The sequence below is a fragment of the Salarias fasciatus genome, unplaced genomic scaffold (genome assembly GCF_902148845.1).
Source record: "Salarias fasciatus unplaced genomic scaffold, fSalaFa1.1, whole genome shotgun sequence".
NCBI lineage: Eukaryota > Metazoa > Chordata > Actinopteri > Blenniiformes > Blenniidae > Salarias > Salarias fasciatus.
The window spans coordinates 35,093-58,077 of NW_021941291.1; the positions used below are offsets into that span (position 1 = coordinate 35,093).

General features: G+C 54.9%; 2 protein-coding genes across 3 annotated transcripts; one reads left to right on the top strand and one right to left on the bottom strand.

The window, feature by feature from the left end:
- Window positions 1-335: 335 nt before the first annotated feature.
- LOC115384726 (nuclear receptor coactivator 7-like) lies at window positions 336-16,512 on the bottom strand. 2 transcript variants are annotated; one of them, XM_030086972.1, is made up of 15 exons: window positions 16,410-16,512; window positions 12,729-12,906; window positions 12,355-12,512; window positions 10,614-10,681; window positions 7,102-7,248; window positions 5,274-5,405; window positions 4,989-5,173; window positions 4,694-4,911; window positions 4,420-4,624; window positions 3,353-3,509; window positions 3,129-3,245; window positions 2,208-2,360; window positions 2,030-2,125; window positions 1,839-1,912; window positions 336-571 (listed from the first exon to the last, which is right to left on the bottom strand). In XM_030086972.1, the coding sequence occupies exons 2-15, from the start codon at window positions 12,785-12,787 to the stop codon at window positions 436-438; spliced, it is 1,905 nt and encodes a 634-aa protein (XP_029942832.1). In that variant the 5' UTR covers window positions 12,788-12,906; window positions 16,410-16,512; the 3' UTR covers window positions 336-435. The 2 variants fall into 2 exon arrangements, with proteins under 2 accessions (XP_029942832.1, XP_029942831.1); XM_030086971.1 differs by lacking the exon at window positions 16,410-16,512 and having other exon boundaries at window positions 12,729-12,962.
- A 1,086-nt stretch (window positions 16,513-17,598) lies between these two features.
- On the top strand, window positions 17,599-21,981 carry LOC115384729 (mitochondrial fission regulator 1-like). Its single transcript, XM_030086974.1, has 8 exons — window positions 17,599-17,830; window positions 18,935-18,991; window positions 19,172-19,279; window positions 19,363-19,472; window positions 20,068-20,279; window positions 20,710-21,115; window positions 21,184-21,303; window positions 21,425-21,981. The coding sequence occupies exons 2-7, from the start codon at window positions 18,956-18,958 to the stop codon at window positions 21,299-21,301; spliced, it is 990 nt and encodes a 329-aa protein (XP_029942834.1). The 5' UTR covers window positions 17,599-17,830; window positions 18,935-18,955; the 3' UTR covers window positions 21,302-21,303; window positions 21,425-21,981.
- The last annotated feature ends 1,004 nt before the right edge of the window (window positions 21,982-22,985 follow it).

The following is a 22,985-nucleotide window of genomic DNA, read 5'->3' on the forward strand; positions in this document are numbered from 1 at the left end:
GGAGGAGAGGGGGAGAGAGGGGGTGGAGAGGAGAGGTGGAGGAGAGGAGAGGTGGAGGAAGAGGAGGAGGAGGAGAGGAGGAGGAGAGGTGGAGGAGAGGAGGAGAGGTGGAGGAGAGGAGGAGGAGAGGAGGAGGAGAGGAGGAGAGGAGGAGGAGAGGAGGAGGAGAGGAGGAGGAGAGGTGGAGGAGAGGAGGAGGAGAGGTGGAGAGGTGGAGGAAGAGGAGGAGGAGGAGAGGAGGAGAGGAGGAGAGGAGGAGGAGAGGAGGAGGAGAGGTGGAGGAGAGGAGGAGGAGAGGAGGAGGAGAGGTGGAGGAGAGGAGGAGGAGAGGTGGAGGAGAGGAGGAGGAGAGGAGGAGGAGAGGAGGAGGAGAGGAGGAGAGGAGGAGGAGAGGAGGAGGAGAGGAGGAGGAGAGGAGGAGAGGTGGCGCTCCCCTCAGCTGAACGTCCACACCTCCAGCTCCGTCACCCGGAAGTCGCTGGTCTCCGACAGGCAGCAGTTGTTGAAGGTGTAGCAGGGACTGCTGTGGCCCAGGTACAGGTCCTCGTCCAGCCACAGGCCGAAGTGTCCACTGCACACAGGACAGGACGCTGAGGACAGGACGCTGAGGACAGGACACTGAGGACAGGACGCTGAGGACAGGACGCTGAGGATAGGACACTGAGGACAGGACACTGAGGACAGGACGCTGAGGACAGGATGCTGAGGGACAGGACACTGAGGACAGGACACTGAGGGACAGGACACTGAGGGACAGGACACTGAGGACAGGACACTGAGGGACAGGATGCTGAGGACAGGACACTGAGGACAGGACACTGAGGACAGGACACTGAGGGACAGGATGCTGAGGACAGGACACTGAGGACAGGACACTGAGGGACAGGACGCTGAGGGACAGGACACTGAGGGACAGGACGCTGAGGACAGGACACTGAGGGACAGGACACTGAGGGACAGGACACTGAGGACAGGACACTGAGGGACAGGACACTGAGGGACAGGACACTGAGGACAGGACGCTGAGGACAGAATGCTGAGGGACAGGACACTGAGGGACAGGATGCTGAGGACAGGACACTGAGGGACAGGATGCTGAGGACAGGACACTGAGGACAGGACACTGAGGGACAGGACGCTGAGGGACAGGACGCTGAGGGACAGGACACTGAGGGACAGGACGCTGAGGACAGGACACTGAGGGACAGGACGCTGAGGGACAGGACACTGAGGGACAGGACACTGAGGGACAGGACACTGAGGACAGGACACTGAGGACAGGACGCTGAGGGACAGGACGCTGAGGGACAGGACGCTGAGGGACAGGACGCTGAGGGACAGGACGCTGAGGACAGGACACTGAGGGACAGGACACTGAGGGACAGGACACTGAGGACAGGACGCTGAGGACAGGACACTGAGGGACAGGACACTGAGGGACAGGATGCTGAGGACAGGACACTGAGGGACAGGATGCTGAGGACAGGACACTGAGGACAGGACACTGAGGGACAGGACGCTGAGGGACAGGACACTGAGGGACAGGACGCTGAGGGACAGGACACTGAGGGACAGGACGCTGAGGACAGGACACTGAGGGACAGGACACTGAGGGACAGGACACTGAGGACAGAGGGAGGACGGGCTCTGCAGGGACAGGGGGGACGGGCTCTGCAGGGACAGGGGGGACGGGCTTTGCAGGGACAGCGGGGGACGGGCTCTGCAGTGACAGCGGGGGACGGGCTCTGCAGGGACAGCGGGGGACGGGCTCTGCAGGGACAGGGGGGACGGGCTCTGCAGGGACAGGGGGGACGGGCTCTGCAGGGCAGCAGACTCACCTGCCCCCCCCGATGGCGAAGGCGTCCCGGTAGCCTTTGATGAAGAAGCAGTTGTCTCCGGTCCACCTGAAGCACTGGAAGACAAACACAGAGACAGTCTGATCAACACCGTCAGCACCGCCGCCAGGACGGAGCGGCAGGACGCCGGCCGCCGTGACAGCAGCAGGGGTCAGAGGTCAGAGGTCAGGGACCTTGAAGCGAGGGTGCAGCATGAAGAGGAAGGTCTCTCCGGTGCCGTAGAACTCCTCGCTGGGCCTCAGAGGGTGAGACAGGAAGGCTCCGAAGACCTGCGGACAGCCAGGCGCAGTCAGACACGGCGGGGCGGCGCCCGGGGCCGCCGCCGCCGCCGCCGCCGCCGCCGGTCCGTACCTCATCCAGGGCGTCTCTGATGACCAGCAGCACCGGGGAGTCGGCGGCCCGGAGCCTCCGGTACAGGGACTGCAGGCTGGCGCCGTGCCGGGACGTGCTGTAGGACAGCGTCCACGCCCGGCCCTCCGTCCACGCAGGGAGCTCCCGGGACAGCTGAGGACGGAGACCCACAGGCCGTGAGGGCCGGGACCCGGGACACACAGTGGGACACACCCCGGGACACACAGTGGGACACACCCCGGGACACACAGTGGGACACACAGTGGGACACACAGCTGCTCCACAGACAGAATCCGTCCTCAGGAACAGGCCTGGTGAGCCTTGTGTCCAGTGTGTCCGCCATCTTGGATGAGGACACGCTTCCTCATGTTGAGTGTGTGTGTGTGTGTGTGTGTGTGTGTGTGTTCTTGTATTTCTATCCTTGTCGGGGCCAAATGTCCCCACAAGGATAGCAAAACGTGGAACGACGTGCCTTGTGGGACCTTTTTCCGGTCCTAAGTAGGAGAAACAGGGTTTTCTTGACCATGTTGTTGTTACTGAAAAAAGTAAAAGTGCAAAAACATTTCTTTAGGGTTAGGCTTTGTTGTGGTGTGGGTTAGGGTTAGGGTAAGGGTCAGGGTTAGGGGCTAGACATGAATGGGAGTCAATGGACGGTCCACACAAGGATAGAAATACAAGACTGTGTGTGTGTGTGTGTGTGTGTGTGTCTGAGGTTTGCATGCTGATGAGCCCTCAGGTCCGGGGTGTGGCTCTCCAGATGGAAGAACCATCGAGTGTGACGGAGAGAAAACTTGGAGTGAGGCTTCCAGCAGCCAAATACACACACACACACACACACACACACACACACACACACACACACACACACACACACACACACACACACACATACACACACACACACACACACTCACAGCTCACCTCTCGGACGTGTTCAGCCTGGAGGATGTGGCTGGTCTCCAGGACCTGCTGGAGTCCCTCAGGGTCTGGCTCGGGGCCCTGCGCCGGTCTGTCCCCGCTGTCCTCCATGGACACCATCTGTAAGGCGGAGAGGGCGGAGCCGGCCGTCAGGCTGCTGTGATTCAAATGAAGGCGTGCGGCCGCGGGACAGGATGGCTGATTTGACTGCGCCCGGCCTGACTCGCCTCCCAGTCGTCTCCCGAGCCGCCGGGCTTCTGGGACGCGTCCTCCGCCTCCCTGTCCTCCAGCAGGACGAAGTCCTCGTGGTCGGGGTCGGCGTCCCCCTGCAGGGTGTCCAGGTGGGGCCGGCAGAGCTGGAGGTGGGCCTGCAGCCGCTCGGCGCTGCAGCGGAGAGCAGGAAGCAGGAAGCAGCCTCATTAGTCTCAGGACCGGCGCCCGGTTAGGCAGTAACTCCAGCATCAATGAGTGACCAGCTCACTCTGAGTGGGAGTGAGGAACAGGACACACACCGACCAGCTCACTCTGAGTGGGAGTGAGGAACAGGACACACACCGACCAGCTCACTCTGAGTGGGAGTGAGGAACAGGACACACACCGACCAGCTCACTCTGAGTGGGAGTGAGGAACAGGACACACACCGGAGCAGCTCACTCTGAGTGGGAGTGAGGAACAGGACACACACCGGAGCAGCTCACTCTCACTCACTGAGCTCTACCACACTGGAATCTCTCAGTCCTCAGGCTTCTCTGGAGACATCGCCAGAGAACATCACAGAAATATCTGATGGGACTAGATACTATTTTGAAACGCATAAAATTAAATATGTGACTTTGAATGAAAGCGGCTGTCACTCACTGCTGAGGACTGGCTGCTCCTCCTTTTAAGAATACCAGTAACAAAGTGTGAGACAGCTCCTCTTCCCAGCCCGCTCTCTGGGGAGTTTGCATGCGCGGGTTTTCCTATCCTTGTGGGGACATTTGGTCCCCACAAGGATAGGAAAACCAGCCCGATGTGCCTTGTGGGACCTTCTTCCGGTCCTAATGAGGGAAACAGTGTTTTCTTGACCATGTTGTTGTTACTGGAAAAAGTCAAAGGTCAAAAACATTTCTTTAGGGTTAGGCTGTGTTGTGGTCTGGGTCTGGGTCAGGGTCAGGGTCAGGGTCAGGGTCAGGGTCAGGGTCAGGGGCTAGTAAATGCATTATGTCAATGAGTGTCCTCACAAGGATAGAAATACAAACCTGTGTGTTTTCCCTGTGTGTGTGTTCCCTCAAGCCTGATCTGAAGTGGTTACCTCTCCTGGGACAGCGCCAGCCAGGCGTCCCTCCTGGAGCAGTGCTGGTCCGGGCCCAAGTGAAGACCTGCTCCGGGCCGCCCCCTTCCCGAGCCGGGCCGAACCCGCAGACGCACAAACCTGAGCGCCGCCGGTCCGCCCGCCGCCGGTCCGCCCGCCGCCGGTCCGCCCGCCGCCGGTCCACCCGCCGCCGGCCTCGGAGGAGCTGTGGAGTCAAACGGACCCCCGTTAACAGCAGGAAGCCTGACAGCAGCCTGCAGGAGCTGGTCTCCACCTGGGCCCCCTGGCTGGCCGGCCTGCTGCAGCTCCGCCTGCACTGCACCGCCAGCGTCTGGACCTCCACAGCAGAAGGCCAGAGGACTGCGCTCCAGCTCCACCTCCACCTCCCGCTCCAGCTCCGCCTCCTCCTGCTTCAGGCTCCGCCCAGCTGGGATTGTACTGCTGCTGCTTCTGGGAGATTTCAACCTCTGGAAAAGGTTCCTGTGTCTTCTCCTGAAGTCAAAGGCAGAGAGTGTGTGTGCATCAGGGTCGGACGGAGTGTGTGCTGTGTGAAGGGGAGCTGCGCTGACCTCTGCTGGCAGGGGTTGAAGTGGACATGAGAGATGTCCGAGAAGAAGCAGACGGACTGCAGACTGTCCACAGAGCAGGACAGCAGGTAGTCCTCACAGCCGTGCTCCCTCACCAGAGGATGAGTCTTACACGGGTCAAAGAAGAGCTTATTAGAGGTCACCAGCAGGATCCCTGAAATGACACCCTGACACACACACACACACACACACACAGACACACACACACAGTGTGTGGTGAGTACCGCGGCCGGACAGGGTGGAGTTGTGTGTTATGCTGAGCTCCACCTTGCGGTCGGTGATGTAGCTGCAGAACAGCTTCAGGTAGGGTGTGGCCTCTGGCCCCTCCCCCTGGCAGCACTCGGGTGGGAGGGCCAATAAGCACAGCTGTCCATCAGGCATGGGCACCGCCTCCACGTCCTGTCCACAATAAAATGTGTGTGTGATTAAAACACACACACATCTCACACTGGTGTGTGAATGTGAGTGTGAATGGGTGAATGTGATATTGCAGTGTAAAGCGCTTTGGGCTCTGTCAGTGCAGGGTAGAAAGGGCGATATAAGTGTAGTCCATTTACCATTTAAGAGTGACATGAAATGTTTTGATGGTTCTCAATTTGGTAACAGCATCGAGATTTAGATTCAAGGACTTGTTTTTATGTAAGACAGGGGTCTGCAGCATCCGGCTGCGACATGATAACCCCTCTATAGTGGCTCTACAGCTCCTCTATAGCGACTACAGCTGCTCTATAGTGACTCTACAGCTCCTCTATAGTGGCTCTACAGCTCCTCTATAGTGGCTCTACATCTCTATAGTGACTCTACAGCTCCTCTATAGTGACTCTACAGCTCCTCTATAGTGGCTCTACATCTCTATAGTGACTCTACAGCTCCTCTATAGTGGCTCTACATCTCTATAGTGACTCTACAGCTCCTCTATAGTGGCTCTACAGCTCCTCTGTAGTGGCTCTACATCTCTATAGTGGCTCTACATCTCTATAGTGACTCTACAGCTCCTCTATAGTGACTCTACAGCTCCTCTATAGTGGCTCTACAGCTCCTCTATAGCGGCTCTACAGCTCCTCTATAGTGGCTCTACAGCTCCTCTATAGTGGCTCTACAGCTCCTCTATAGCGGCTCTACAGCTCCTCTATAGCGGCTCTACAGCTCCTCTATAGCGGCTCTACAGCTCCTCTATAGTGACTCTACAGCTCCTCTATAGTGACTCTACATCTCTATAGTGGCTCTACATCTCTATAGTGACTCTACAGCTCCTCTATAGTGGCTCTACAGCTCCTCTATAGCGGCTCTACAGCTCCTCTATAGTGGCTCTACAGCTCCTCTATAGTGACTCTACAGCTCCTCTATAGTGGCTCTACAGCTCCTCTATAGTGACTCTACATCTCTATAGTGGCTCTACATCTCTATAGTGACTCTACAGCTCCTCTATAGTGGCTCTACAGCTCCTCTATAGCGGCTCTACAGCTCCTCTATAGTGGCTCTACAGCTCCTCTATAGTGACTCTACAGCTCCTCTATAGTGGCTCTACAGCTCCTCTATAGTGACTCTACATCTCTATAGTGACTCTACAGCTCCTCTATAGTGACTCTACAGCTGCTCTATAGTGGCTCTACATCTCTATAGTGGCTCTATGGCTCCTCTATAGTGGCTCTACATCTCCTCTATAGTGGCTCTACATCTCTATAGTGGCTCTACAGCTCCTCTATATCAGCTCTACATGTCCTGTGAATTATGTGTAAGTGAACTTGGTCCTGCCCTCCTCTCAGGTTGAGGTGATCAGTGCGACTCTGGAATCAAAGCATTCATCCACACAGCAAACAGTCTGAACGTGCTAAATGAAAAAAACCATCTGCAGGGGCGAAGTGACTTCAACAGGACGGACTAAACCTGTCCTGTAGACGACCTGCAGCTGTGACACCATCTGAATCAGCCAGAGCTGCAGCTGAAGACACAGCAGTGTGTTCTACAGTGTGTGAGGCTCTCAGCCACAGGCTGGATCTGATGTCTGCAGACGAAGAGGAAGTCAAACAGCTTCTCTGAGATGTGAGCTGAGGTGAGCTCTCCACTGAGCGAGGCACAGCGAGGCTCTTCTTACCAGCAGTTTGTCATATTCTGCCTCTGGTGAAGACGCCTGATCCGCCTCCGCCTGCTGCTCCGCCTGCTGCTCCACCTGCTGCTCCACCTTCGAGTCCAGATCCAGCTCCGGGTCTGCTGCAGCGCTTTCCTCTGTGTGGACGAGCAGCTGCTCCAGAGAGGACGCCATGATAGGGACAGTCACACACACAACCACACACACACACACACACACACACACACACACACACACACACACACACACACACACACACACACACACACACACACAGTACCTCAGAGATCAGTTCCTCTTTACGCAGGCCTGTGTTTGTGGTCACATCTCAGACCCACAGCACACATGAGGGCTGGACCCGACACCTGACACACACTGCTTCAGCAGCTCTCATCAGGCCCTGAAGGTCCTGAATGACTCGGCATTCTGTTTCTACAGGTTTCTCACAGGAACCGTGTCCTCATTTCCTCAATGAGGCTCCAGTGAAGTCCAGCCTCATTCAGTGACGTGAGGAACATCTCTCCTCCCTCACTGGATCCCTTTACTGAATCTGAGCTCAAACAGGAGATTCAGAGAAACTCCCTTCATGACATCATGAGGGGAGATAGCCCCTCCCTCTGGAGATAGCCCCTCCCCCTGGAGATAGCCCCTCCCCCTGGTAGTGGATACTGATTTTAACCTTTGTTTTTTCCACATGGAAACGCCACATCTGGAAATCCCACAGACGGGTGTGTAGCATGTGGTGTCCTGATGTAGCATGTAGCATCACTAGTGTGTGAGTCCCGAAGCTCTTTAGCATGTAGCATGTAGCCCGGCTCAGAGTTACGTAGCTGCTCCTGATTGGCAGACTCATCTCGGGGTCTGTCTGCTCCTGGAATTCAAACTGGACCAAGACCTGAATCTGTTCTGGTTTTGGTTCCACCACATTGAGTTCAGACCTTCGAGTTGTGCGATGAGCCGGAGCACGGCTCCCTGAGCCTCATTTGGCGGGAAAAAAATCAATGCTATGCAAATGAGCTGTGAGCCACACAGAGATAAATCCACTGGAACATTCCTGACTGGGATCTGAAAGGAAGCTGCATCTTCTCCCTGAGACGGTTCTGCAGGACAACCAGGGACAGACGCAGAACCAGAACCAGCCTGTTCTCAGCAGAACTCTAGAGCATCTCTAAGAACGGCTGATTCAGGACCAAGGCTGACCATGTGACAGGAGAGTCCAGCTCTGCTGAGGGGGACACGCTGAAGACTGTCCCCACTGAGACGCTGTCCCTCCACTGAGACGCTGTCCCTCCACTGAGACGCTGTCCCCCCACTGACACGCTGTCCCCCCACTGAGACGCTGTCCCTCCACTGAGACGCTGTCCCTCCACTGAGACGCTGTCCCCCCACTGACACACTGTCCTCCCACTGAGACGCCGTCCCTCCACTGAGACGCTGTCCCCCCACTGAGACGCTGTCCCCCCCGAGACGCTGTCCCCCCACTGACACACTGTCCTCCCACTGAGACGCTGTCCCTCCACTGAGACGCTGTCCCCCCACTGAGACGCTGTCCCCCCACTGAGACGCTGTCCCCCCACTGAGACGCTGTCCCTCCACTGAGACGCTGTCCCCCCACTGACACGCTGTCCCCCCACTGAGACGCTGTCCCTCCACTGAGACGCTGTCCCCCCACTGACACACTGTCCTCCCACTGAGACGCCGTCCCTCCACTGAGACGCTGTCCCCCCACTGAGACGCTGTCCCCCCCGAGACGCTGTCCCCCCACTGACACACTGTCCTCCCACTGAGACGCTGTCCCTCCACTGAGACGCTGTCCCCCCACTGAGACGCTGTCCCCCCCGAGACGCTGTCCCCCCACTGACACACTGTCCTCCCACTGAGACGCTGTCCCCCCACTGACACACTGTCCTCCCACTGAGACGCTGTCCCCCCACTGACACACTGTCCTCCCACTGAGACGCTGTCCCCCCACTGAGACGCTGTCCCCCCACTGAGACGCTGTCCCCCCACTGAGACGCTGTGTCCCGGAGCTCTTTCAACAACTGGCTGTTGTGCGATCTGCGGCCATGTCTCCTCTCCAGGGTTTATTCTCTCTGGGTTTTTATTAAAAGTGATTCTCAAACATCGTCCAGTTCTTCTGCTTGACTTTGACTGTCCCGCTTCCTGCTTCCTGTTTCCTGTCACGTCATCACGTCACTACGTACAAGGGAACGCATGGCGGAACCAATAATCGGCTATTTAATCCAATCGGCTGTCAGGCGGCGTTCATATGAGACATAGAGCAGATTATTGATGGGTGTAGACCACCTCCAACAATCGGATCAAAATACAATCGCCTCTGAGCGAAGCCGATCCTCTCAGTGTTTATATGAGCCTTTACAGGCCGCTGCTCCTACAGTCCGTCATCCGGCGCCGTGGAAACCAGGCCGGTGCTGCTTGTGAATCAGTCACAGCGACAGCGGCTGTCAGAAGAGTTAGAAAACTCAGCTGGTGACATTTTAACTGATTCTCCACTGAAAGACTTTAGAGGAGAAGCTATCTGGAGCTCTTCTGATTGGACAGAGTTCAGACTGGGCGGAGCCTCAGGGTCAAAGGTTAATGGTGTTTTGTAGAAGTGTGCTTGTTGTGCTGTCGGTGCAAAGACTGCTGAGCTCTGGCTGATGACTGGCGCCTGACAGACCGCAACAATACACTGCTGTGTGTGTGTGTGTGTGTGTACGGGTTTTTCTATCCTTGTGGGGACCAAATGTCCCCACAAGGATAGGAAAACCTGGAACGATGTGCATCGTGGGGACATTTTTTGGGTCCCCATGGGGGGAAACAGTGTTTTCTTGACCATGTTGTTGTTACTGAAAAAAGTAAAAGTGCAAAAACATTTCTTTAGGGCTACGCTTTGTTTTGGTGTGGGTTAGGGTTAGGGTAAGGGTCAGGAGTTAGACATGAATGGGAGTCAATGGAAGGTCCCCACAAGGATAGAAATACAAATGTGTGTGTGTGTGTGTGTGTGTGTGTGTGTGTGTGTGTGTGTGTGTGTGTGTGTGTGTGTGTGTGTGTGTGTTCTTGTATTTCTATCCTTATCGGGGCCAAATGTCCCCACAAGGATAGCAAAACGTGGAACGACGTGCCTTGTGGGGACCTTTTTCCGGTCCTAAGTAGGAGAAACAGTGTTTTCTTGACCATGTTGTTGTTACTGAAAAAAGTAAAAGTGCAAAAACATTTCTTTAGGGTTAGGCTTTGTTGTGGTGTGGGTTAGGGTTAGGGTAAGGGTCAGGGTTAGGGGCTAGACATGAATGGGAGTCAATGGACGGTCCCCACAAGGATAGAAATACAAGACTGTGTGTGTGTGTGTGTGTGTGTGTGTGTGTGTGTGTGTGTGTGTGTGTGTGTGTGTGTTATTCATCAACAGCCTCAGTCTGTCTGTCTCTCATTTCCGATAGAAACCTGAGGCTCCCCCTGCAGCCTCTCACTGCCACGCCCACCCTCCCACTGCACGGCCCGGAATCAAACCAGGGACTCACCGGGCTGCCGGGGCCGCCACCCGAAGACACGTCTGTCAGCAGCGTCCTGCTGAGGTCCCAAGACGTCCCTGAGGACGGACAACACCGCTCTGTCAGTCATGGAGCCCAGTGGGAGGGGCTGAAGCACACACACACACACACACACACACACACACACACACACACACACACACACACACACACACACACACACACATACACTGAGAAACACACTGAGAGACACACACTCAGTGTGTTCACATGGGATTTTTTATTTCTACTTCCTCTTGAAAGGATAAGTACAGTTTAAACAGTTATCATGTTTCACGGGAGAAATTTAGATCCAAAGTCGAGCGGTGGACATCCGTACAGGTCTAGCAGACGGGGCATCGGTAACGCCGCTCCTAAAACGGCTTTAATCGTCCAAAAACTCATTAGTTTCACCAATATTTCATCATGGTATTTCATCACACACACACACCAACACCGTGGCTTCCATAGCTCTCGTCACACTACCGCCTGGACATATAGATATCTAGATGTAGGTGTCTAGATACGCGTGGATGCCACGTAGTACATTCAAATCGAACATATATCTGCATATATGACATATCTGGACCCTGGGCTGTGGAGGAGAGGCTGAGGGACCAGGAGGAAATGTTGGTGAAACTAATGAGTTTTTGGATGATTAAAGCCGTTTTAGGAGCGGCGTTACCGATGCCCCGTCTGCTAGACCTATACGGATGTCCGCCGCTCGATCTTGGATCTAAATTTCTCCCGAAGCTCTGTTGGGATCAGAAAAGCCTTCTGTAGCTCTGGCGTGTTGCTCTGGTGTGTAGCTCTGGTGTGTAGCTCTGGCGTGTTGCTCTGGCGTGTTGCTCTGGTGTGTTGCTCTGGTGTGTAGCTCTGGTGTGTTGCTCTGGTGTGTTGCTCTGGTGTGTAGCTCTGGTGTGTAGCTCTGGTGTGTAGCTCTGGCGTGTTGCTCTGGCGTGTTGCTCTGGTGTGTTGCTCTGGTGTGTAGCTCTGGTGTGTAGCTCTGGCGTGTTGCTCTGGCGTGTTGCTCTGGTGTGTTGCTCTGGTGTGTAGCTCTGGTGTGTAGCTCTGGTGTGTTGCTCTGGTGTGTAGCTCTGGCATGTAGCTCTGGTGTGTAGCTCTGGCGTGTAGCTCTGGCGTGTAGCTCTGGCGTGTAGCTCTGGCGTGTAGCTCTGGCGTGTTGCTCTGGCGTGTTGCTCTGGTGTGTTGCTCTGGTGTGTTGCTCTGGTGTGTAGCTCTGGCGTGTTGCTCTGGTGTGTTGCTCTGGTGTGTAGCTCTGGTGTGTAGCTCTGGTGTGTAGCTCTGGTGTGTTGCTCTGGTGTGTAGCTCTGGCGTGTAGCTCTGGCGTGTTGCTCTGGTGTGTTGCTCTGGTGTGTAGCTCTGGTGTGTAGCTCTGGTGTGTAGCTCTGGCGTGTTGCTCTGGCGTGTTGCTCTGGCGTGTTGCTCTGGTGTGTAGCTCTGGTGTGTTGCTCTGGCGTGTAGCTCTGGTGTGTTGCTCTGGTGTGTAGCTCTGGCGTGTAGCTCTGGTGTGTTGCTCTGGTGTGTTGCTCTGGCGTGTAGCTTTGGTGTGTTGCTCTGGTGTGTTGCTCTGGTGTGTTGCTCTGGCGTGTAGCTCTGGTGTGTTGCTCTGGCGTGTTGATCTGGTGTGTAGCTCTGGTGTGTAGCTCTGGTGTGTAGCTCTGGTGTGTAGCTCTGGCGTGTTGCTCTGGTGTGTTGCCCTCAGCAGTACCTTGCAGGTAGTACTGCCTCAGCTGGGGGTTTCTGATGTGGGGGGCGTGGCTCCCGGCGGCCCCCCCCTGCGGCTCCGGGGCCAGCGGTGGTCTCTCCCAGGGCCGCTGGGCAAAGCGTGGAGGCTGAGAGACCCCGGGGGGCAGCCTGGACCCCCACCTTCAACACACAGCAGCACAGACTCAAGCAGGTGACGGACGGACTGCCCCCTGCTGGCTGGACGGGGGAACCGTCGCTTCAGGCACTAGAACACCATGCTGATTCCAGAACAGTCTGATCCAGATCAGGGTTCATTCAGGATGGAACCACACACACACACACACACACACACACACACACACACACACACACACACACACACTCTGAAGGGCTGACCTGGCGTTCATCTGACTGAAGTAGCCACTCGTCTTGCTTCTCTGCGACGCTCCGTCCATGACTGCTCAACTCACTGCTCCATGAAGACCAGCAGGAAGGGGGGTGTTGGGGGGGCTCAGCTTGCATCCTTCCTCCTCCTCTTATTCCCCACGCCACCCTCCATCCTCTGCTCCATCACCTGAAAGAGGAAGAGGAGCGGTTAGGGTGTTTGGAGACCAGGTGTCACATGACGCCGCGGCGCTGCCGACTGTGAGTCTTTGTGGTGAAGCAGGACTTCTTCTTCCTCTGTCACATCGCTGAACTTCCTGTCAGCTGATTCCAGCTCTCTGCTCTCACCCTCCCATCTGAAGGACAGCTGTTACTCACTCAGACACAATTCCCAGCCAATCAGAGAATTAATGTGATGCTGAAACTGATGACTTCTGACTCATTTTCAGTACTTTTAGACATTTGTATTCTACAGGAGGGTCTTTATTCACACTTTAAAATCTCAGTGTTTAGAACCATCTGTTAATCACACTGAGTAACTTTCACCTCCACTATTTTAATGAGCGGACAATAAAACGAACTCATCTCAGTTTCAGGACCACACAGGTCAACCTGAGCCCCAGTGAAGGGACAGCATGCTGCTCCTCGCTTCCTGACACAAACAGGAAGGAGGACGTTTTCACCAGGTGGTACTGCAGGCTTCAGGCTCACCACTGCCTCCTGGTGGCTGCAGGTGGTACTTCAGTCTCACTGTAGTCTCACCACTGCCTCCTGGAGCCTCCAGGCGGTACTGCAGGCTTCAGGCTCACCACTGCCTCCTGGTGGCTGCAGGTGGTACTGCAGGCTTCAGGCTCACCAGTTCAAGTTTTGTATGAGCAGGGGTGCACATAAAATTTTTTTTGTCTGGTTCTCAGGGGAGAACCTTGGGTTTTTGCTTGGTCCTCACATTTTTAAATACATTTTTTCCCCACGCCCTACAGGAAGAACAAAGTAGAGGGATGTGTGGACGATGTTACATAGCTGCTTTAAAGCTCGTGTCCGGAGTTTCTGTTCGTTTCCACTGTATGTATCATTTTTCAACAGAGCTTCAATGTGTCAGTCTGGTTCATACTACAATATAATATTAGCATAACGCAATATAAAAATTTATTCATGAGCCCCGCCTTCGTCTCATAGACCCCCATGTTATCCGAAAAAGCACCGGTCAGCGTCAGCCAATAGATTTCGAGCTTCCGCATTCTCGTGTTGTCAATCAAAGTGTGGAGCAGCCAGAGAGCACGGCCGCTCGCCCAGCAGAGGAGAGTTAGCTCTGCAGCAGATATATCCACTGTCTGCTGAACATCCACCGGAAACAGCTCAACATGGAGGATGCTGTAGGACTCGGAGGCTCTCATTTTCACCCGACAAATAATTCGCGTGCACAATTAAGGGGCGTGGCTTGGTCGCTCATGAAAGCAGAGGGAGGGGGGACCTCGAGACATTGGATTAAAAAAAACCTCTCTCTTTCAAAACTCCGGACACGAGCTTTAATTTCAACTGAACATGAAGAGAAGCAGCAACAGAATGTCTGAAACCTTCTAACTTTCACAAAATATAATGGTGTTTAAAGCTCTGAAAAATAAAAGTTCTGATACAGTATCTGCTTTTTATCACTTAAACCAGCGGTTTTCAAAGTCTGAGGCGCGCCTCCCCTAGGGGGTGCCAGAGAGCTTCATTGGAGGCGCAGCGAGCTTTTTGTCCCTGTGCGGCTGCTGTACTCCATGCACAGGACTAAACAGGACAGCCTGAAGTATTGTGCACGTCATTTTACTCCCAACAGCAGAACATTACACCTGAACAGAAAGCTCTGAGTGAGCCCCGCCCACTCTGTTGTCTCCAGAAAAGAGCTTCAGAATGCTGCTGCATGTCCTTTAACCGAGCATTTTATGGTCTGTGTGTGTGTGTGTGTGTGTGTGTGTGTGTGTGTGTGTGTGTGTGTGTGTGTGCGCGTGTGTGTGTTCCATTGCTAAAACCTCTGATAAAGACGTCAATACGCCGTTTCAAATGAACTGGTTTCCTTGTTACCTGGTGACTGACTTCCTTTAGCACTTCCTGCTGCTGCTAGTAGCAGCAGATGTTGAAATCAGACTCATTAAAGGTCTGAACGGCTTTTTGTCTGGTTTTAACATCCAGTCACCAATTAAGGGAAACTAGTTCTTCCAAAACACCGGCTCCGCTCCGGGTTCAACACACTTCTCCTCTGCGAGGGAGCTGCTGCGTTCAGGTGACTGGAGCGAGCCGCGGAAAACCGAAACTCGGTCGTTCACATGAAGGCAGCGGAGACAGCTGGACTCAGGAGACACTCAGGAGACACGAGAAGGAAGCGTGGACAATTTGCATAAAGGAACAGCTCTCAGACAGCTGTGAACCGGCTCGTTCATTAAACGTCACAGCACTAATGCGCACCTTGCTATCCCCAAATCTTGGTACGCAAATGAGCGTTACAATGTTTCATGAGGTATGCATTTTTTAATTTGGTAGCACATGCGCACCAACTGCTTATGTGCACCCCTGTGTATAAGTCACCCTATCACAGCGCCTCCTCTGTCCATGTGATGCGGTCATGTGACAGGCTGGACCAATCACATTTACATCCAGTTTGAAATCCTCATTATGGAGACGTCCTGCTCAAATCCTCAAGACAGGATTTCCAAATGCTATGGAGGACGCAATGGTAGTTTCTTCCATCTTTATGAGCAGTCAATGGGCTGATCTCAACTCAGTGGTACTGCAGGCTCCACCTCAGCACTGACTCCTGGTGGCTCCAGGTGGTACTGCAGGCTCCACCTCAGCACTGGCTCCTGGTGGCTCCAGGTGGTACTGCAGTTCATCATCTGGCAGTTGGATGAGTCTGGTCCTCCTGTCTTCAAGAATAAAGGCACCTTTATTCAAGGACTGAACTTTATGTGGCCACACGGTGGCGCAGTGATTAGCACTCTTGTCTCACAGCAAGAAGGTCCCGGGTTCAAATACTGGCCGGGCCTCGGGGCCTTTCTGTGTGGAGTTTGCATGTTCTCCCCGAGTGTGCGTGTCTTCCTTCCACAGTCCACAAACATGATGTGCTCCAGCCTCCACGACCCAGAAAAGGACAAGCGGCTGGAGGATGGATGAACTTCGTGTTGTTGGCTGAATGCTCTCTGGTCAGCGGGCCTCATGTTGGACATCCTGACAGACTGTGAGATCATAATGAAGAATCTATTTATTTCCTGTCTCAAAGCTGCACTGGCTGGAGCACCTGACCATGCAGCTGTGTGTGTGCGTGTGTGTGTGTGTGTGTGTGTGTGTGTGTGTGTGTGTGTGTGTGTGTGTGCGCGCGCGCGCGCGCGCGCGCGCCAGTCGAGAACTGAGGTTATCTTAGCTCAAACATGCACATCCTCTCAGCACCAGTCACACTGCAGGGAGCTTCCCGTGTCTCCATCAGTGTCTCCCTGTCTCCACCCTGTCTCCACCCTGTCTCCACCACCCTGTCTTCATCACGGTGTCTCCCTGTCTCCACCACCCTGTCTCCACCCTGTCTCCATCACAGTGTCTCGCTGTCTCCACCACCCTGTCCCTGTGGACGCACGGTGTGTTTGTCCCTCCCTCTAGACTGATGGAGACAGCAGGTGTGAGGACATGAAGCGGCCCGGACGGGACAGAGACAGGTAGACTGACCTGTGTGTGTCCGGGGTGGAGCAGAGAGCGGCGTGTGTCCGGGGTGGAGGCAGGCTGCGGTCCCGTTAGCTCCTCAGGGCGCCGTGCTGTTGATCTGGCTGCAGGCTGCAGGCCCCGCCCCCCAAGATGATTCCGGTGTCGCACAGCGAAGCATGCAGACAGAGGGGGGAATCATCCGGATAAGACCGGAGACACGACCGCAAGTTGATGAGAAGACTGGTCCTGCAGGACTTCACAGGGTCCACACAGTGCCTGTGTTTGTCCTGGATCTGTTCAACCTGCAGGACTCTTTGGACCGTCTGTCGCGGCTTCCTGAGGTTTGGTCTAAAGTTATACCTAATTAGTTTTCTGATTTCCAGCTTACTGTTAACGCCTTATTTTCAGTTTTGACTGTAAGGACGCTGAACTGCAGGGGCTCGTGCTTGCTCCCGTGGATCTGGTGGGTTTTGTTTGTAGCTGTGCCTGTTAATGACTGTGTTGTAATTGGTGCAATATAAATAAAGTTGGAGTGAAATTAACTCTGGGCTAAAAAGGGCGTTAAACAACAACAACAACAACAACAACAACAACAACAACAACACAATGACCAAAAAGGGGGGAAAGAACACCTCAAGACCATCATAAATGAGGGAAATGCTTCATGCTTATGAAGCTTGATAGAAATAAAAACAAACGTGAAAAAACACATCGGCACACATGATAAGAGTCCTATGATGTGAATCCAGTCTTTTTGATTCTTGAGTTTCTGGTCGGATCATCACTCTCAGCGATTTGAATGCAGAAGTACTCAGAAATGCAATGGAGCGTGGTTTTCTCAACACACGTCCTGCAGCACAAGAAACAGGCTGCATCAACAACCTGAGGAACAGGGTTTTCATTGGAGTGGCTCTTTAATGTGTCTGCTCATTTATGTGTCTATACATAGAATAGAATAGAATAGAATAGAATAGAATAGAATAGAATAGAATAGAATAGACTTTATTAATCGCACCGTGGATACATTTACAGTCACACAAGCTTGTACGACACAGGGGGGTGCAAAAAGTGATGAAAGGTGCGAATAAAGAATAAGAATTGTCCGCTGAACTCTGTGTGTGTGTGTGTGTGTGTGTGTGTGTGTGTGTGTGTGTGTGTGTGTGTGTGTGTGTGTGTGTGTGTGAGTGTGTGTGTGTGTGTGTGAGTGTGTGTGTTAGTGTGTGTATGCGTGCGTGCGTGTGTGTGTGTGTGTGTGGACTCCTGGCTGCTGCAGCCTGCAGTTCCCCGCCCCTCCTGCGGTGTCGCTGTGGTCAGCGGTCAGACGGCGGCAGTCAGCAGGGAGGAGCAGGCTTCCGGCCTAAACCTGGACAAAAGGAGCTGAAAGTCTGTAAGAGGAGAAACTTCTGCATGCAGATCCAGTCTAATCCGTCACACCTCCAGCTCCTGTAAGTCTTTATCTTCGGCCGCTGCGTGGAGTCCGTGAGGACGGTCAGAGCTGAGGTTTAGAGTGAGGGTCAGCCGGTAGCTGCTAATGCTAACTGATGCTAACTGATGAGCGAAGGTTAAAGCCTCCTAAACTGCAGAAATAAACATGATATTAACCGTTATTTGTCGAGCTCATCGTCTGTTTCCAGCTAAATCCAACCCAACCACAGCACCGTGCTGTCTCTTACTGGAGAATGTTGCTCCGTGTTGGTTTTTGTCATTTGGCTGTAAGTTGACTCTCAGTGCAGCATAAACTGTAATTCTTCTGATTCAGCACTGAGACAGACACGATGGACATTTCAGGTATTGTGATTCAAACATTTCATGACAAAAACATGAAGCTGGTCATTAAAACGCTGAGCCTGCTTTAGTTTGAGTGAATTTAAAACATGAATCATTCCCACTGAGCCTTCATCAAACAGAAACTACACAGATGTTTCCTCCCTGTCCAGACAGCAAGCACAAGACCGTCTTGGTTGATTTAGCAATTACAGTGTTTCATATTAAATATTTCAACGTGTAGCTGATGAAGTGTTATTTTAGAAAACTAGCCCTGAAACAGATGGAACTGTAAGAATAAGTCTTTTTAAATATGCCGATTAATGCGCTGACATTTGGTTCCAATAGAGTGAGAGGATGAACTTATTCATCCTCAGTAAAATCCCTCCTTGGCTCTGATCGCTCTTTCTAATCTGAGCTGGTTGTGTGGAGCTCTTTGTCACATGTTTGTGTTTTCTTCCCTTATCGTGTGTTTGGACATGTGCTGCTCGTGTCACTATTTTAAAATGTCAGGAAGCGTTTCCACAGTTTGAATCGGCTGAGTCCTCATTCAGGATCGATCAGCTGTGTGAATCCCTCACTCACCAGCCGCTCACCGCATGCTGCTGACCTCGTTTGGAGCTCAGACATCAGGCCTACCGAGGAGGCTCGGTTTGGAAAAGCGGCGCCGTCCTGCGTTGACCTCGGAGCAGATGCTCTGACTAATCGCAGATTTCCACGCCAGCCGTTGGCGGTGGCTCTGGCGTGACCTGTGATCACTGACCTGCTCCGTCTCCACGCTCCAGCAGCCCGACGGCCCTCCGCGGATGAGCCCGGCTCGCGGCAGCATGGACACCGAGACGGTAGGTCTGGAGGCAGCCAGCAGCCAGCGGTCTGCCCGTCCTCTCTGCAGGGTCGGACTGTATGGACCGCCTCATTTAGTGTGTCAGCCTGCTTTATTTAACACCGTGTGTGTGTGTGTGTGTGTGTGTGTGTGTGTGTGTGTGTGTGTGTGTGTGTGTGTGTGTGTGTGTGTGTGTCAGGACGTCATTCCGATCTGGCAGAACAAGCCTCATGGCTCTACGCGCAGTGTGGTGCGGCGGATCGGCTCCACGCTCCCCCTCAAGCCGCCGCAGCGGGCCCGTTTCCAGGTATCCTGCCGGCCGTGAGGGCGCCGTGCGCCGCCGCTCCCGGAGAGTTCCTGACGCTGTCTGTCCCTGTCCCGGTGTCCCAGGAGCTGCCGGGGCTGCCGGCCCTCCGGCCCGGGGACGGCCCCGCGGTCCCCACCCTGGCGGACATCGCCTGGATCGTGGCCGATGAGGAGGAGACGTACGCCAGAGTGAGGTACGGAGCGGACGCCGTCGCAGCGCCTCAGGCTTCAGCTCCAGCTCAGCTGGCAGGGTCCACCTCACACTGCCAGCTGGTTTATTCCTGATTTCATCAGTTTATCCTTCTTTTCCTGTATTTATCTTATCTAATGGAACGACTTTATTAATCCTTTAAGCTCCACTAATAAAACGTAGAAAGCTGAATTTTGGATAACACAGGATGAACGTTAGATACATGAATTTTATATGTGAGAGTCTTAGCGGTGGCTGAAATATAGACCAAGGATGAAGTGAGTAAAAACCCTGGTAACAGGGAGGAGGAGTTGTGATGAGGGAAGGGTGTGAAGCTTCTCTCTGCTCTGAGCAGCTCTGCACGTTGTTTCCTTGTTAATCCAAGAGATGAAGTCATTCTGAACCCCCTGCTGTGTGGATCAGATCAAATGTTGGTGCTGAAAGCTCCCAGGAGCCGGAGAGCCTCGTGTGGGCCCAGAGCCTCAGGTTGAACACCTCCAGACCGGAGAGAGCTCGTCGTACTGCGGCGTCGTGACAGTGAGCACTCGGTGGCGCTCTCAGCCCGGCGGACTGACCCTGCTGGTGTTTCTCGTCCCCAGGAGCGACTCGCGGCCGCTGAAGCACGAGTGGCGGCCCACGCCGCTGCTGGTGCTGCACCGCAACTCCTCCGTGCCCAACTTCCGCCGCGAGGGCAAACGGATGGAGGGGCTGAGGAAGCCGGGCGTGACGGCGCTGAACCGGACCACCGCCCTGCAGGACGAGCTCAGCCGGCTGCGCGCCCAGATCGCCAAGATCGTGGCCAGCGACACGGGTAGGAGGGGCAGCGGGCGGGGGGGGGGGCACGTGTTCAGGCAGGGGTGGGTCCGGACGGGGGTGGGCCCAGCCGGGGGCGGGTCCAGCCGGGGGTGGGCCCAGCCGGGGGCGGGTCCGGGCGGGCGTGGATCCAGGCGGGGGCGGGTCCAGCCGGGGAGCCGCTGGGCTCCGTCTTTCTGAACCGTGGTCAGATAAAGCTTGGGGCATTATCTGCTGTGATGGAGGATCGGCGTCCTCCTCTCTCTGACTGCAGCTCAGTCTCCTTCCAGACCGTCGGTGATCTGGTCAGTGATTGGCTGAGAGGGAATCATTTGGACCAATGAGGATCCTGGTTCCAGTTGGTCTCAGTCGGACATATCGAGCTCGGCTTGCTGGATCTCAGAGTTCAGTGTCTCCTCTTCCTCCTGACCCCCCCTCCTCTTCATCAGGCTCCAACCCCCTGACCCCCGACCTGCTGTCCCCCGATGACACCAGCATGAGCTTCTCCATGGCGCCGTTCGAGACGGCGTCCTTCCAGCCCGCCGCCGCGGCGCCGGCCTCCTTCGTCATCAGCGACGTGACGGAGGAGGAGGAGGAGGAGGAGGAGGACGAAGAGCAGCCGGTGGAGGAGGAGGACGAGGACGAGAAGGACGCCGTGTCCATGGTGTCGGAGCTGCTCCCGGACCCCCTGCCCCCGGTCTCCATGACGGCCTCGGCCACCTTCGACCTGGACCGGCCCAGCATGGACTTCCGGGAGGCGGAGGAGGACACGGTGTCCCTGTCCAAGTCCACCAGCTTCGCCGACGTCATGGACATCCTGAAGGACATGAACCGCATGAAGATGAGCAAGGACCGGTGAGGGCCGCCGCACTGCATGCTGGGAGAGCGCTGTGTGTGTGTGTGCTGACGCGGTGTGTGTGCAGGTACAGCCGCGGCTGCACGTCGCTGCGTGAGGAGGACTCCGCCACGCTGATCTCCGAAGCCCTGAAGAAGAAGTTCGTCCTGAGGGAGGAGGACACGGCGGGAGGGAACAGGAAGTAGCTGTAAGGGGGGGCGGGGCTCGCTGCTGCCCCCTGTGGGGCAGCGGGGGGGCGGGGCTCGCTGCTGCCCCTGTGGGGCGGGGGGGCAGGACTGCTCTGACGTTCTGCTCCTGCTGGTTCTCAGGCCGGGTTCTGTGGATCCTCTGCCTCCAGCCGGCTGCCTGGGAGAACATGAACCCCGGAGCTGCGTCAGACTGAACCCAGACCTGGGGGGCCGCGGGAGATCCCGGACTGGAGAGCCCCGCCGGTTCTGGACTGTCCCCCCTCACACTGACACCCCCCCCCATTTCCTTTAGTTGTTTTTAACGTTAAACTGAAACCTGGTGTCAACAAGCTCAGCAAGATACTTGAAATGAGTTTCTGTACAGGTGTGTGTGTGTGTGTGTGTGTGTGTGTGTGTTGGGGGTGGAGCTGGGCGGCGCCCCCCAGTGGGGAATCTGAAGCCTTACTGTTGAACTGTTGATCATTTTTCTCCCGTGTTTCTTCAGAGTGCCGTGTGTTCTGCCCCCCCCCCCGTTCATGTATGTTCAGTTATGACACACACACCGCCCCTCCTCCCCACAGGACGGAGAGGAGGTCACTGTTTGAAGATATATCATTATTGTGTGTTGGGTTGCGTTTCCCATCAACCCCTCTGCTCGTGTGTGGATTTGTAAATAAAGACTGTGCCGATGTTTTCCAGAAAGTCTCCTTCTGCTGTGTGGGGTGCAGAGCTGGTGGGGGCGGGGCGGGGTGCAGAGCTGGTGGGGGCGGGGCGGGGTGCAGAGCTGGTGGGGGCGGGGCGCAGAGCTGGTGGGGGCGGGGCGGGGTGCAGTCTGGGGTTCAAGCCAGTTACAGTTAAAGCTGTCACACTTTGATTTAAAAAAAGAACGTTGTGACATGTTCTTACACTGCACTTCAATTCAATTCAGCTTCATTTATAAAGTGCCAATTACAACATGGCGTTTCCAGACACTTGACAGAGAAACCCAACAGATCCACATGAGCAGCATGAGCCACTGCGGAAAGGAAAAACTCCCTTTTAACAGGAAGAACCCTGCAGAACCAGGCTCAGAGGAGGAGAACCCTGCAGAACCAGGCTCAGAGGAGGAGAACCCTGCAGAACCAGGCTCAGAGGAGGAGAACCCTGCAGAACCAGGCTCAGAGGAGGAGAACCCTGCAGAACCAGGCTCAGAGGAGGAGAACCCTGCAGAACCAGGCTCAGAGGAAGAGAACCCTGCAGAACCAGGCTCAGAGGAAGAGAACCCTGCAGAACCAGGCTCAGAGGAGAACCCTGCAGAACCAGGCTCAGAGGTGGTCTTCCTGCTGTCCCGGTTGGGGTGAGGGGACAGAGAGTGAAGGAGACAGGACAGACAGGTTCTTGTATCTACATACAGTTTATATATGAACTCAGGGTCCAGAGGCTACAGGAGGAACCATCATCAGTCACATGTAGCAATACAATGAAATTACATTGAAACGAGAGAAGGAGCAGAGCTGGGAGCCGGTTCCACATGGTAGAACCCGGGGTTCAGTAAACCTTCCACCCGCTGGGTCCGGGTTCCTCCATTAATCAGTGGAGCAGCTGTTATGTTTAATGCCAAATTAGAATTACACCCATTGGATCCAGGCTGTCTCAGTGGATCAGCTGACTGATGTTCTGTCTGCGATCCCTCACGGCTCTCGTCCACCTCAGAGACAGCCTC

Coding starts and splice junctions, on each gene's coding strand:
- LOC115384726 (XM_030086972.1), bottom strand. CDS start 12,787: ATGGACGGAGCGTCGCAGAGAAGCAAGACGAGTGGCTACTTCAGTCAG. Junction 3,246..3,352: donor GCTCGGGAGACGACTGGGAG/GCGAGTCAGGCC, acceptor TCCGCCTTACAG/ATGGTGTCCATGGAGGACAG. Junction 2,126..2,207: donor TCAGAGACGCCCTGGATGAG/GTACGGACCGGC, acceptor GGCTGTCCGCAG/GTCTTCGGAGCCTTCCTGTC.
- LOC115384729 (XM_030086974.1), top strand. CDS start 18,956: ATGAGCCCGGCTCGCGGCAGCATGGACACCGAGACG. Junction 19,280..19,362: donor CGCAGCGGGCCCGTTTCCAG/GTATCCTGCCGG, acceptor CCGGTGTCCCAG/GAGCTGCCGGGGCTGCCGGC. Junction 21,116..21,183: donor ATGAAGATGAGCAAGGACCG/GTGAGGGCCGCC, acceptor GTGTGTGTGCAG/GTACAGCCGCGGCTGCACGT.